Source organism: Aptenodytes patagonicus, chromosome 2 (assembly GCF_965638725.1).
Source record: "Aptenodytes patagonicus chromosome 2, bAptPat1.pri.cur, whole genome shotgun sequence".
Lineage (NCBI taxonomy): Eukaryota > Metazoa > Chordata > Aves > Sphenisciformes > Spheniscidae > Aptenodytes > Aptenodytes patagonicus.
In genome coordinates this window covers 9097240-9112688 of record NC_134950.1, presented here as the reverse complement: position 1 = coordinate 9112688, position 15449 = coordinate 9097240, and the positions used below count along the sequence as shown (strand labels likewise).

Sequence of the window (15449 nt, the reverse complement as noted above, 5' to 3'; positions counted from 1 at the left end):
ATGTGGCTTTTTGCCAGTTGCCTTTGCAGAGACTAATCTCTAGCTGGTGTGTACTGGTGGCTCCCCTAGTTTGTGTGAGATGAAAGTAAATAGAAGATAGAACAATTGAATAGTGATTGACTTTTTTTCTTTGTTGTTGGATGTTACTGCTTTCAGTTAAGTTGCTTCATGGTCTTTAAACAAACGAACAACCCACCCCCCCACCCCCCCAAAAAAAAAAAACCAATAAACTTTTAAAATTACAATTTTCTTTTTGAATAGAGCTTCCTTGCCAAGTGTAGGAAGGAAAACAGCACTTGAAATGGAATTTGAAATGAGTGAATTCTTAACTCTTATTTAATGTGCTTAAGACATTTTAAGAGGCAGATAATCTCATTTTGGGTTTCTTCCCTCACAACATTTTTGGGAAATTCATTTATTTTTCTTTTGCAATTCTAATTTTTATTCTGTATATAATAAGTAAGTAATAACAAGATTGTTAATGAGAAGGGAAGATTTATTTCCCTATGAAATACAGTTCTAAAATACCCATGGTGGCTAGAGATGTGTTCCTAAATCTGTCTATATAAATATTTCATGGGCTAAGCATTCTAATGTTTTTAGTGAAAATTAAGCCATAGTTCTAATTAATAACTTTCTCCACTCTTTCTATCTAACATACTTTTTTCCTCATCTGGAGTATGTTTCTGATGTACCCTTGATACTTTAAAACCCTAAATGGGACCTTCCACTTAATGAAGCATTTTTCATAATTGCTTTAATTTATTTTATAGGCAGTAGAAACCCTATTAGTTTTCTGACAGTATTGTCGACTACTTAGAATAGTGTTGAAATAAATACATTATAATCCTATAAAATTTTCATATTTCAGCTATTACAGAAGAGTTACATGGGGGAATATCTCAAATCATTGTCTGCTGCTTGATTCTAGTACCTTAGAGGATGAGAAACACAAGCAGCCCTGTATCAAGTCTCTCTTTCAACTACTAACCTAACCAACACAGGAACTTGAAAAACAGCTGCCAAGGGTATGTCATGGTTTGGGCTTTCTTCAGCAGTTGCCATTTGCTAGACCTAGGCCAGTGAAGGAAAATAACTGTATTTCAGAATTATCTGTAACTATTATGTTACTATGGTCGCAAAATATATAATGGATTCTTTGTGTATAATATACACTAAATGCTTTCAATATGTAAACATTTAGATGCAGGTTTTTTCAGCTGATTTTTAGGTGATTGGCTTTTCTACAGTGGAAAGAAAAAGTAGTAACTTCTCTAGATGTATCCTTTGATTAAGCTAAGAAAAAAAAACCCAGGAACTTGTAGCTGGAAAACTGTAGCTCTTTGTACATCTGTTTATTTCACTCATGATACCCGAAGCAACTTTGTGTGCCAGTGGGCATTGCTTCCATATTCTTTAATGAATCTGCATGGATTTCTTTAAGACTTGTTAATTTTGAACAAGCATTCATTCTGTTGTTTTCTGTTAGCTGTTAATTCTCTCTGTGTATGCATCATCCTAACCCCATTTGGGAAAGTTAATGTTTAAGAGCAGTTCCATAGAAAGTGAAAATCACTTGTATTAACACATTGCAAATAATGTCTAGTAACATCGTTAACATCGTTCCTCCTTTCATTCCTTCCATTCCTTCCATTTGTTTTGGAACACACTTCTGCATAGCCAAGAAATGAACAATTTTTTTTCATCCATTCCTTGTCAAAACCCAAAGAATTTATTTTTTCAGCTGTTGTCATTTATGTGTGTGCAATCTGGGCGTATAACATAGGAAATCAAATGCTTTAGAGAGGAACTTAATTCTGTCCCCATCAAAGCCTTTTTGTGCTTTTAAACTATACATGGGCAGTTCACTGAATGTTAAAATGTACCTTAATAGTTTTTTCAGGTTTTATTAAAATATGGCTATCGTTATTTACAGACTTCGCTTTGCAACTGGTTTTCCTATCTGTCGATTAACCTTCATGTGCAGCATTGTTTGCTATTGATTTCTCGATCATGGGACGAAAGGGTAAGAAGGCTCGTGCTGATTATGCATGCAAGTGTCCTATTTTTTTATGCATGACAACACAGAAAATTGATTTTTGGGCGGGGGTAAGTTTTCCACTATGTGATTAAATGCATGTCTCTGTGGAAAGACCAGGGTAAACTGCTTTTAAAAATATTTTGGCCTTCCCTTTACATGGTATATGGACTTCCTTTCCCATCGCTGACCGCTAGGATCCCCAGTGGCTCTCCAGAGAAGCAGGTACCTTGTGAATTGCTGACGATGGAAGTTAGCTGTGTACATGACTCTTGGCTTTCAAAGAGTGCTCTTTTATTTCTAGAAAGTTACATCATTCAAGATTAATTTATGCAGGAATTAGACAGGAATGAGTAGAAAGTTGGGGTAGGTAGATGAATGAGATTCTTCCTCATCTACCAACTCGTAGATTTCAGCTAGTGACCATGTCCAACAGTGAACAGTTCTGGATTTTGCTGTTTTGAAGGTGCTTAGCTGAACAGCCAAAGTTCTGCTTGATTCCGTATTCTGGAGTTCGTGTCTATGAAGTATACTAGCAAATTCTGTTTGTAGGTGATATGTTCAAGGGAGCGACCTATGACTAACTGGTAACCCAGCTGGCTCAAAGATTACAAGCCTTTTGGTACCCATGTAGAGGGCAGTATGAAATTTTCTAACGTAAGGGATGTGTCATAATTGTTTACATTTCAAAAGTTAAAACAGTTAGAGAATCCTTGTCTTGCACAGGTATATTTAAGAATCTTAAGACTAGCAAGTAATTTGTAAACTAGGAAACTTCTTAATTCACCTAAGTACAAAATACAAAAAGCAAATTAGATCAATCTGTTTATGGAGTACTTGCTATTTTCTTGAACAGAAGTTTAAATCGGTATATGTATTTGTGTAGAGTGAATATTGCAGTAGTCTGACTTGCATGCTTTTAATTCAGAGCAAAAAGGCTTCATTGTAGGTAAAGAACTGCCTAGCCTTTGGTAATTTACATGTGCAAATAACTGAGGTCATGAAATGAATGCTACTGAAGTACTGGTATTTTGTGTTTAAGAACTTTGGCTTCTTTCAAATATTGAATTGTTTTTCTAAACTAGAAACATGACAGTAAGAATTAATCTTTTGTAAAGGTGTGCAAAATCCCCAACAATTATGTGAGAAAAGGTAAATATTTGATTTCAAAATAAACATTTTTTCAGTTCTTTTTAAATTCAGTGCTTTTAAAAAAATAGATTTATACCATGTAAAGTCTGAGCAGAATTCTAGACCCCAAAATTTTAAAAAATATAGTTGGCACCTGTATAACTCAGCCTTCCTTTTCATGTCTAACTTGAGATCTGTTAAAGGTCTCGGTCCTTTCATTTTTCAAGAAGAGCACAATTGTGATTTTAAATTGTACTTGGATATATTACAGTATTTTGCTGATTAAGGTCTGTACTTTGGCTTGAAATGGGCACCCTGAGTCTTTAATTGTGGCTTGAGAATGGTTACTCGTTCCTTAGTAAGAGAATGAGTAAGGAATTTCAACCTAACGCTTAGCTATATCTTTATATTAAATCAGTACTCCTCCCTGATACTGTTGTAAAGCTGTTAATATGTAAGGAAATATGTGAAGATAAATCTTCACAGTTGGTCTCCTTCTATAGTTCTAACAAATACAGAATAATTTATGCAATTAAAACAGATTCTCCCATAGAGAATAGAACATAACTGTTTAATGATTAGAACATAACTAGAACATAGCTGTTTAATGATTAGAAAAGGACTTTAAGATGCTGATACACTACTTTTGAACTTCATAGGTAATAAAATATGAATAGTTATTAAATTATAATTGATCTGTGTCTGATACGATTGAGCTAGCAGATTTCTCTTGTCTTGTAATAAATGCAGTGCAAGCTGGATCGAAGACTTTTTCTCTATGCGTGTGTTGTGGGTTTTTTTTTTAATAAGTTTGTGATCTGTTATTGACATTAGTTTAGACATGAGCTTAAAGAACTGACAGAACATTATTTTTGCAAATTGAATCTGATGTTGGAATTGCAGCATGGTGAGAAGTGCTGGTTGTGGGGAAGAATGCTTGGACTGCTGTAGAAACCAATGAGCCTGTGCACCCACAGATGTCCTCTCTAGTTTCTACGGAAAGCTGAGACACCTAAGACTTGCTGATTAACAATATGTGTATATATAACTACTTCTTTGTGTATAAATGTAAATGTCTGTCTCCTAGACTGACCATCTCCTAGACTGAACAGTTTAGTTTGGTGGGAAACAGGGTGGCGGTAGCGAAGGGACATAGCCTTTAGGTACTGAAGATGCACAGAAGAGCAATCAGCTGCATATATGTTCCTTGTGTACTCTGTGGCTGATTAGAAATTACGGGGGGGGGGGGGGGGGGGGGGGGAACTGCTTTTTAATTAGCTGGGATATGTGGTTCTAGATAGGCATATGTTCTACCCTTAAATCTCACTGTTTTGGAGAGGAGAAGACAATTCAGAACCTTGTAACAGCTGCTTTTCAATTATTCTGGGAAACCTGAATCCAAGCTGGAACACTTTTTAGAACTAATGAGAAAGATAACCACCACGAGGATATTTTATAATTTAGATTAACCTAGAAGGAGTTTATTTTAGTGTAACTTCTGTCTTTCATGTCTGTGTTTAAAACTGTTAATATTGAAAAGTTGTTATATAAACTTCTGCTTGTTTGCTTGTTGTAGCACAAATCTTCTATGAGGGCAGGATGAATTAGGTAAAGCTGTCTGCAGAAAAAAGAAAGTGTGTAAAATGGAGTGTATAGGCAGCTCCGAGGACCTGTTCTTGATAATATGTAAAGAGTTTTTTCAAATTTTTGATTCCAAATTATTCTAATGTTCTTCTATATGTATGTTCACATGTCCAAATTGCAATGTCCCATTTTGTAAATACTTTCTGGGAAAATCAAATGTGTAGGTATCGAGACAAACAGGGTACTTTAATTGAAGGCTGGTGAGACTTGAACAAGAATTTGAGTTCTTAAGCCTATGTATCTTATGTGACTCTTTCAAAGTAACATTGCAACATTTTTGTTTAGCATTTTATTTCTCAATAATGTCAATACAATTTAAACACTTTGTTACTGCACAGGAACAGATGTTCTGTCATGTTTTGAGCCCTGTGTGTGTGCCTCAGAAGAATTGCTGCACTCAGTTTTCTCAATGTAGATACCACAGTATGGTTCTAGATTCCCAGAAAAATTTTCATCTGTTCTTTCTTACGTTGCTTTCTATGTACAATGTGTGTGTGTGGGGAAATCAAATCTATGTAATGTGGTATTGAACTACTTGTATCTTGTATACAGAAAGTTTTCTTTTTAATTAGGAAATGTTTTTCAAAATTTGTGTGTACTGAAGTCTATAGCTGAGTGTGCTCAAATGAGGGTAAAACTTGTTTTTGAAGCTCTAGCTATGGTTATGTTGGCATTTGGGGTATTTTAATAGGAAAAAGGATATATAGAACAACACACTCTTACATGTCCTATAATACAGTTCAGTGGTTTACTCTGAGCTAGTTAAAATCTAGTTCCCTGAGGGTCCTGGTTTCGGCTGCGATAGAGTTAAACCACGACACTGAGCTAAACCTTCCCACTGCATTAGCTTTGAGGATTCCAGAAAGGCCTGTGAACCTTTGCTTGCTCATCATCAAGACTTTTAATCATAACGCACTTGCTGTTTTCACTCACAGAAAGCTTCTCATGCCTTATTTTTTTCATGCAATTCAAGTGACAGTGTGGTACCTACTCCCTGACCTATTTCAGCACTGTGCATTTGGGCAATGTGTGCTGCAAGGCACCACTGGGCAGGAGTGGAGAATTTAATCCTCCCAGCCTGGATACTGCAGTCATAGGATACCTGTGTTAAAGAAGTGACACAACTGTTCTGAGCATCCTTTTCTCTGAGGAAAAAGATGGGCAGCAGCATAAGATTCTGGGATTTCTTACCACTGCAGCTGTGTTCCTCCCCTGTGGATTGGGTCAAGAAAACAAGCTGCATCGTCTTAAGAAAATGGGAAAAGTAGCACTAGTCAGGAAACTTCTTCATGCTTCTCTATGTTCAGATTTTTCAATGCACAAAGTTTCAGGTGTTTATCACCCTGAGAAGACTTGCAACCCTGGGCACTTGCTGGCCAGTTACTCATTGGTTTGAAGTGAGCTTGTCTTCTGTAGGGCAGGTAGTGATCAAAGTTTAGCAGTGCCATCCTTCAAGCTCTCTTCAAATAGTGCAAATGTGTAGTATTGACAAAATCTTCATGACCTTCCAAAAGTAGGGAGTGTTTGACACTGTTCCATCTGTTGCTTGGTATAGGGAAGCCACAGCTTCAAGAACAGAAGAGGCTACTGTGTAATACAGATTTCGGTTGACCAGCAAGGTAGATCTTTACACATTTTGGCAACTTTCCCATGAGTCAGGAGTCATTCCAGTTTCTTTTGTGATTCTGACCTTGGAATCAAGACATCTGCTGAAACGCAGATGGTGTTTCAGTGACCATTTGTGTTCTGAGAAATGCTAAGTAATCCACATGTGCTACTGCCATAAGCCCGAGACTTTAAATGTACCATTAATTGTAACATTACCACATTTACAATGGGAGCTTGTGTAATTCGCAACATCGCTGCTAGATGATTGGCTTTGCTTTAGCCCCTACTTAATAGACTATCAACATACCATGTCCTAATGCTCTGTCTAGAGTTGTATCCAGACCCATGCGCTTGTCCCAGCTTCTTGTTCATGCCCTCTTCTTCCCCTCCTCTCTCACCCTCAAAATACATGCAAGGGGTGTTGCTTTAAAGGCAATGGCTTAATCCACATGAATTCCTGTAGCAAAACAGAAGTGAGCAGCAACTGTTCAACAAAATAACTTTCTTCCTTGCTGGGAATGAAGGCTGTGTCCAGTAATCTATGAGGAAATGCAATAGGAAAGGGAGTGTGGAAAATCTAGTTTAGAACTTTTAAAACTAGAACTGGGTGTGGGGAGAGTGGTATGGAGAAAGTTCCTGTCAGCTGTCTGCCTTGCTGTCTGAAGCTGGGACCGGGAAGAAAAGGTATGACCAGTGTGATCATCTGGGAGGGATTCTGTAGCCTGAGCTTAAGTAGCAGTCACCAAAGCTGGCACTTAGCCAGGTATATATATTTTTACCTGTAGTTGGCCAACCTGCTGACCAGAAGTATGGTTTGAAGGCTCCAGAGGGAGACAGTGGCCCTTTCGGAATAGTTTTGCTCTGGCACCCCTCAAGAAATGCTTGTTATCGACCCCTGGCCACCCTGGAGATAGGCTAAGTGTTGCTGCTTGTCCTGTTACCTTTCAACCATGCCCTCCATAGTGTCTTTCGTCTCTTTAAAGCGTGATGTCCATCTCAATCCTGAGGTGCTGCAGCATCTTCTGTAGAATGGTCTTCCATGTTAGATGTTGCTCCCTACCTGTAACAAAGTGGGAACAAGGTGGTAGGGGAGGTGCGGGTGTTGCAGCCTCCCTCCTCAGTGGAACCTGTGGAGGAGTGTAAAACATATTTGTTGGCCTTTGGGTGCCTACAAAGGTTACAGCGTGCTTATCTATCACCTGCAGCTATCTTCTGCAACTGTGAAGTGTTCAAGGATGCAGTATACTGAAAATTGCTCGTCTGGGTCAGAGAATAGGTTAGGGTCAGGGTGAAGCCAGGCTTTGAACAGGATAGTCTGTCTGGTACTGGGAGCTTACTTCTATGCCAGGATCATCACTGTGCTGGGGAGACTCCATTCGCCTGTACCCACTAATATTGGGAGGAGCCAGGCATTTGGACAGGGAGAGGCAGATCGAAATATTTGCCTTAAGCAGTGAGAGTAGAAGGAGGTTGCTGTGATAATGTCAATCCTTCTTTCCTTTTTTTATTCCGAATTAAATAGTAGATAAAGGATATCCTGCTGGCTCAGTGTGTTACTGGATGAGGCCTTTAAGTACAGTGGGTATTTTGTCAATGTTTGTTATGAATCTGCTCCATGCTCTACTACTTGTCTGGAAGGAGGAATAATGCCAGTTCACGTGCTTCAGAGATTACACAAAGCACTATGAGCCTTCTTTTCCCTTCCCTTCTCCTTTAGTCCAGTAGTTTGCTTACGTCCCCATTTTTCACTGATTTACGAAACACCTTGCTATGAAATCAGTAGTTGTTTAGAAATAGGAGTATCATGACACAAAACCTCTTCCCCCCACACAGACACACCCTCCTCTGGGTTTATCACCTAGAACTCATTTTCTGACTGCGAACCCAATATTGAAAGCAGGAATGGAACCCAGGTTTTTTTACTGTGAACAGGTTATCGGTGCCAGCTGTGAGTGAGAGGGGTCAAGGAGATTTATGTAGATGTGTCTTTCCAGGTGTCTTCTGAAGTCAAAATGTGACAAAATTTCGCTTTTGTATTGCTTTAGTGATGAGACATAAATGACCTTGTTATGGCCAGCTTAATAGGAATATAAGTCAGGACAAGAACTAAGAAGCAAAATTCATAATAAGCCATAGAGCTTCTTTCACTGGAACCAGATTAATTTTAGATATTCTTAATACTGTATTAAAAATAGAGAGTTCTGGTACTATCTCAGAGTAGGAAAGGAGGAGGCGGTGTTGAACAGAACAGAAATGAGCAAGTAAAACAAAGTTACTATGTGAAAACAACAAAGGTGGGAGAAAGAAGAGACTATGGAAACACTGCAGGCGGTGGAATTTGTGAAAAAGAATGCAACCGGAGAACTTGATGTAATGGAAAACTTCCTTTTAATGGATTAGAAGTCTTTAAAAGGCACCGTCCCAAAGATAATATCTTCCCTGGTGATTTGTTTTAATTGCTAATGGTTCTGAAAAGAATACTTCAATGAAGAAGCTTAGTGGTAAGCCTTATTTGACTAGGTTGGGTTGTTTTGGGGTTTTTTCCCTACTTCTTACTAGTAGCTTGACATGTGTTGTCATTTCATGTTTTCACAAAAGGCTTATTTCAAATTATTTTTACATGCTTTTCACTCTAGCATCTCTCCATGTTGATTTAAGTATAGAAGAACACACCTTGAAGTCATATCTCACCAGAATTAGCTTTATAATTAGCTTTACAGCTCTACTGTAAGAATAAATTCTTGGGAGAAAGTTGGGGTTTTTTTCATTTGTTTCAAATTATCTGAGCAGCAACATATTTTTAAAAATAAACGTAGAATTGCCAAACCTAGGTAGTGGATGGGATTTTCCACATTGGCTGTTCCGGAGATTTTGCTGTCCCTGAGATTTTGCTGTCATGAGCATCAGAAGTTGACATAAAGATGAATATTGTGTTCTCAAGACAGAAATTTCATCTGCATGCTGGACATTTTCTTTGCTGCGTTTTGGTGGAGAGAGGCTAGAAACCAGCTGTTTAGAAGTCAAATAGCACTAGGGTGAGAGGTGGAGGAGAGGCTTATCTGAGGGATGGGAGTTCATCCTGTCTAAATGATGAGTCCTGTTCTCTCTGGGAGCGCGTTACAGGGACATTGCAATGGCTGATGAGCGTGTCCTTACAGCAGTTGTTCTTTTTATAGCAGGTTGAAGAATATTTTTAATTAACTCCCTTATATGGCCAGAACAATTTTCTTGTTCTAAAATATTTCATCTGTTTTTAATAGTGGAAGGGCAATGCCCTTGAAAATAGTTTTTGTTCTGAATTAAATGCATTAACTGATGTTAGCAGTTCAAAACTAATCACGCGTAGTTAGTGTAGTGGTTGAAGTAGTAGTTACTTTGTGCACTTTCCTCTGGATATTTGAACCAGATTTCTTTTTGTTTATATTTCTCATCCCAGATATAGAAAAATAAGTAAAATGAAAATTTAATGTATAAAAGTGAAGTTTTCAATCTTTACACAGTTATATTTAAGTACATTGAGCAACCAAATGTAATTTTAATATTGCTCTGTTTCTTGATATTAGCAAAACACGCATTTATCTGTAGATTCAAACTTTTATGTTAATTATATTATTCTTTGATAGAATAAGATTTTTTTTTTTTTTTTTTTTTTTTAAATCTTGGAAGATAGACAATAAAGATATGGACTACCAGATCCAAGCTTGGGACATAACAAAAATATTCAGTGAGTGAACATGAAATCTTGTTTCAGGTTGTTAATGTTCTGGAAACAGTTGACAACAATATTAGACAGCATTACAATATTTTGGAAGAAATTCTAGTATTAGATAAATAATAACAATCCATTTGTTTTCAAAATAATCTGGCAGTTTTAAATTTGATGGGCAGAACTTGGTGTTTTATGTTTAAAGCCAGCTTGAAGGTTTTGTTTTTCTGTAATTTTGTATGAGTACTGCTACGTCTAGCAGTGAATATTCAGACAAACTCATTTGAAATAAAACTTTCTTGTAATGTGTATTTTTCTAATTCACACTGTAGGGTTTCTTCAGTAAACTATGTGGTGACAGTTTCTGTGCAGTTCTGTTTTCTCTGAATTTATTTGCGGTAAACACTAGTTTATTAGCACTAGTCTCATCAGTCTAAAATTGTTATGGAATTGTTATTTAATGGAAATTATTAGTTGTGATTTTATTAAAAACAGTACCTTATAATTTCCAGGGTTTATAAAAAATACCTCTATGAAAATCCTGTATTTGTGTTACCCAAGTGGATGTAACGTAGGAAGTAAAACAAAAAAATGATGACAAGTAATGGGAAGCCAGAAAGTAACTTCAGAATTGCTTAACTCAAAATTGTTTTTCTACCTGATATATCATAATCTTTGTGAGAAAGGATGTTAAGGATTTAAATTCTGTAATCCTTGCTTCTTAAATTCTGAAGTATTATTAGAGATAATGTTAATTTCATTAACCTATTAATTTTTAAAGTGCTTCTCTAATTTTAGAGATAAACCCTTCTGTTTAAAAAGCCTTTTTGGTCAGTGGTCTGCCTGAAATATTTTTTTTTTCTGGCTGTTCTTCAGCAAGATCAAGTGAGTATGTTTTGCTAAAATATTTATCACTCTACAGTGATATGTGGCAGCTGACTGAACACAGTTTTTTCTGAAACTATATTGATTTTTTGCTTCTAGTCACAGAAATAATGACTGCATGTTCTGGGGAAGTTGAAGTGATGAAACTGGCTTTGTGCAGTTTCATTCGGTGAGCTGTGAATCACACATTGACGATGTATCTTTTATTCTTTTATCTTTTCTTGTGCCTGGCCTTGTTAACAGAATTTGATACTGAAGTTTTTCACGTGTTTGGTGGCTTTATGTAGATGTCACAGCGCTAATCAGATAAGCTTACAGTATTGCAGAGCCCTCGCGTGAAGTAACTGCTTCTGTGCTAGTGTGAGAGCGCAATTTTCTGAAAAAGGAGAGAGTACCCGGGGAGTGAAATCATATCCAGGATGAGGCAGTATGTTCAAGTTCCTACTGTTGAGCAAGAAAAAGCCTATGATTATAATTCTGCTCTTGAACCAAGACCATGTATGTGTTTGGGTAGGTGAAATTACCATTTTCTGATAACGTGGACTGTTTCTTCTTACTGCTATTGTATAGAATAAGTGTGTGTAAAAAGAAGTACCCGTACAGCTGGTAAATATGTACAGTCTTAACGTGTAACATGCAGATTACAGGACTCCTTTAGCAGAAGAGAACATGCATGTTTAAACTTGGAAAATCCCACTATTGGAGAAGTAAACAATAAGGGGTTTTTTTTAAACCTTTTACATTGACTGTCATGTAACAGTGTGAACTTCGCTGTAGGTACTGCTTTAACCTTTACATTTACTTGTATAAAATGACATAAAGATGTCTTCAAGGGGGAGACCATGAGAATGCAAATTTTCCCTGACACTGAAAGGGATTGTCATAGGATTTTTTTTGTCGATAAACCTGCATAAAATGGAACAGGTTCTTTTTACTGGGCTTAGTGACTGCGTTCTGTAGACCTACAAAACAGCTTATTTGTGTGAAACGAATGTGTTTATGTAGATCAACTTTCATCTGGGTTAAATTTGTATCCAAGAAGTAGAGAATCCGTTTTCAATTGCTGAGCTTTTATCCGTCTTTTACAACATTCATCTTTTCTGGTCTACGTAGTGAAATGCTCCTAGATTTTGTTGGGGTTGGTTTTGGGGTTTTTTTAAGTTCAATCTATGTTGTTAAGACTTAATTTTTGTGGGGTTTTTTTTTTATATATTCATACTTTTTTTTTAAAACCTATTCCTATGTTTTTATTAATCTTTCCTGGTTATATCAAAACACTGAGCAATGATTAATAGATTTTCCACAAAATCTGTCTCATGACTGTTAATTGTTTTGGTTTTTGCTTTTGGTTTTCTTTTTTTCTGTGTTCTTTGGAGAGCCTGTCGCTTAAATTTTTTTCTGATGGTGTTCTGCTTAAATTTCTCTACTCAAAATATCTTTGGAGGCTGAAAGCTTTGGTAGATTAACTCTCACTTTCTGGTACTTGAATGTTCTGTTTAATTTAGGAAGTTCTTTTAATGACAGTAATATTCATATTTTAGTTTTATATTTTGATGATAGAGAATTCTTTGAAAAGTTTGGTTTGTTGTTTGGTTTTTTTTATGTAAACTATGCTATAATTAAATACATAGCAATGTAAAGATACTACTGAAAATCCAGGATGGGGAGAAGAGAAAATTTTCAAATCTTATGCAATATACTTATTGTTAGGCTTTTTTTTGTGTCAAAATTCACTGTATGCCATAAATTTGAAGAGCAGTATTTGAACAATACTGAGTTTCCATTAACTGAAGCGATCTGGTAAGGCTGCCAGGATGCGTTGGTACTGTTATCTGATATTTTTTATCCTTCTCAAAGGAGTAACTTGTATCCAGGTTTTATGTTACATTTTTGTAATTTACATGGTTCTAAAAAAACATTTGAAGATTTAAATCGTGGTTCTCTGCAAGGATTTTCTTCTTCTGTCACTTAAAGAAGGAGAAACTAACTCTAAAAGTATTTTTAATTGCCTCTGTCTTGCATGCAGTATTTTACAATATTTTCTGTTCTTGTTATGGTTTGGATAGCTGTAGCAAAATATTTTACTACAGTTATTGTAAGAATATTTTCTTACACTTAGTAGTAGTCAAACATGCTGTTTACTCTGGACCAATGTTAGAGGTCCATAAGGTAGAAAATCAAGTAGGAAGACACAAGTACAGAGAGTGTTAAGCCAGGTGCAGAGCTGCAAACCTAACTCAAGAAACATTTAACAATATTAGGTCTTGTTTTGGTGGACTTTGGTCTTACTTGAACTTCCCAATACTGAGTGATATACTAGACACTAATGAAGTACTCCTTTCTTATTATGATTTTACTTACTTTTAAAATGTTAGACAACATTGCTCTCAGTAGAATATTTTTGTACAACTGTCTGAATTGTTTCTGGTTTAAGTCAAATAGGGTTTTCACCTCTTGATACCTACATTTTCCAGTGGCATACGAAATAGCTTTGTTTTTACCTACTTTGTACCTGCAGCTTTTATGTAAATGTAGATTTTTACATTGGTTAGACCTCTGTAAGTAGGAGATGTCAACAGGAGTCGTATGAAGAACTTGACAGTAGTAACAAAGTACGATTTCACACAAAAATTCTCAATATTCCAGTTGTTTATTCCTTGAGTGGTTTTTCTTTTCACAGTTACGTATTGAAGTCATAAGTCTGTGTTCATCTTACTGGTGATATATGACTCTATAATTCATGACCCAAGTTAAAAGACCACTAGGAGAACTTAGAGTTAAAGCATGGTTTTAAAATCATAGATCTATCTTTGATAATTGTTTTTGATTAAATAAATTGCAAGAATTAAGTTGTCAGACTATGAGCAGAATTCTTTCTTTTGTTTTTGGTCCAAAAGACAAGTAGTATCAGAAAATAGGTGGAATAGAGGGAGGATGGTCTACTCATGTAGAGGCTTGTAATAAAAAAAAAAAAAATACAGCAGGGGAAGACTTTGTCATTAATCTCCCAGATGTTCTGATAAATATGGTTAAAAACAACAAGGGTTATTTGGATATCTTAAGTAAAAAAACCACAAATCCTGATGTATTTGCCTAATACTTCTTCACAGCCTCAAAAACTTGCAGATAAATTACATTCATCAAAGTTACTGCGAAGATACCCTTCATTCTTTTCCCTATTTTGATTTGCAGTAAAAGCTTTTGCAGCTTTTACTTTTTTTAGCAAGTGTTTTATGATTTTTTTGAGTATATAAATGGATACTTTTAAGATATTGTACAATATTTTAGCTACTCTGAATGCTCTAGGTGTTGAGATTTGAAAGATCTGCATGCATACTTGGTATATTATTATTCAGTGTATTGTTTTCTACTTAGTGGCTCTTGTGCATCAGAGCTGCTTTAATGTTGATGTGAGACCTGACCAGTGAGTTAGTCTGTTAATATGTCCACTGAAACATTTAAAACCTGGTTTGTCAAAACACTTAAATTCCTTGGGAATAAATCTGCACTGATAAAATGGTTGGACAGATATCTAGAAACTTTTACTTTCTTTTCGTGCTGAGTTTTTACTTCAGGTGCTATTTTTTAATATAAACTGGATTTATTCCAAAGTTCTAGTAGTCCTGAGTGCTAGAAAAAACAAACCATACTTTGTAGATTTCTATCTTTTTAAAGCAGGCAGCATGACTCTTTAAATTAATAAAATTGCAAGTTACATGTATTGTTCTGATTATCTTTATATGAGAACGGTATTCATATTAAAGTAGAAATGAGATCAGAAAAATTCCTTTCTCCATTTGAAGTGACTGTCTTTTGTCGGACGCCCAGTAAAATAGTGGGATAATGAAGGGAGAGCTTGTTTTGTATATTGTGGTTTATATTGCTTTGTATTGGTGCTTGTAAAACAGAAGATTTCGTAGTTGACTTTTTTGGTAGAAGAGTGAATGTAATGCATGTTTAGTTATGTTTTGAAATGATCATTCAGAATGAAGATAAAACAGCAAATGAAGTAGCCTTGGTTTTAATATTGCTAAATTTTGAAGTGTCTTGATTTTTCTGCGTGTTTTTAAGTATGGCTGGATGACAGGTACATTTCTAGTACCCAAGGTGCTTGCATATTTTCTCATGTATTATATTATAATAGTAGTTTTGCTTATTTGACTTCTCAGTTATTTTCAATTACCTTAATTTTGCTTTATTGCCGATAGTAACAAGCAGCTGAATTCACTGTATCTTTTTCCTCCTTGCTTATCAGCTAGTCACTTCAAATGAAAATACCTGAGTTCCTAAAACTTAATTCTAAATTCTGTTGGTTATATCTTTTCTGCAGGAGTGTGCTGTTGCTGTGCTGCTTTGCGACCTCGCTACAAGCGTCTGGTAGATAACATATTTCCTGAAGATCCAAAAGTGAGTGATGACTTTAAAATTTTAAGGGAT

General features: G+C 36.0%; 1 protein-coding gene across 8 annotated transcripts in view; it reads left to right on the top strand.

The window, feature by feature from the left end:
• The window catches only part of EFR3A (EFR3 homolog A), an 88945-nt gene that overhangs the window by 8510 nt on the left and 64986 nt on the right, over positions 1–15449 (top strand). For 3 of the 8 annotated variants that reach the window (XM_076329087.1, XM_076329080.1, XM_076329079.1), the window contains exons 1-2: positions 11484–11522; positions 15343–15419. In XM_076329087.1, the coding sequence (XP_076185202.1) occupies positions 11513–11522; positions 15343–15419 (87 nt within the window). In that variant the 5' untranslated portion in view covers positions 11484–11512. Of the gene's footprint in view, positions 1–871; positions 1029–1936; positions 2027–11483; positions 11523–15342; positions 15420–15449 lie in introns of those variants that run through there. The other 5 variants (XM_076329086.1, XM_076329081.1, XM_076329082.1 and 2 more) reach the window with 4 other exon arrangements.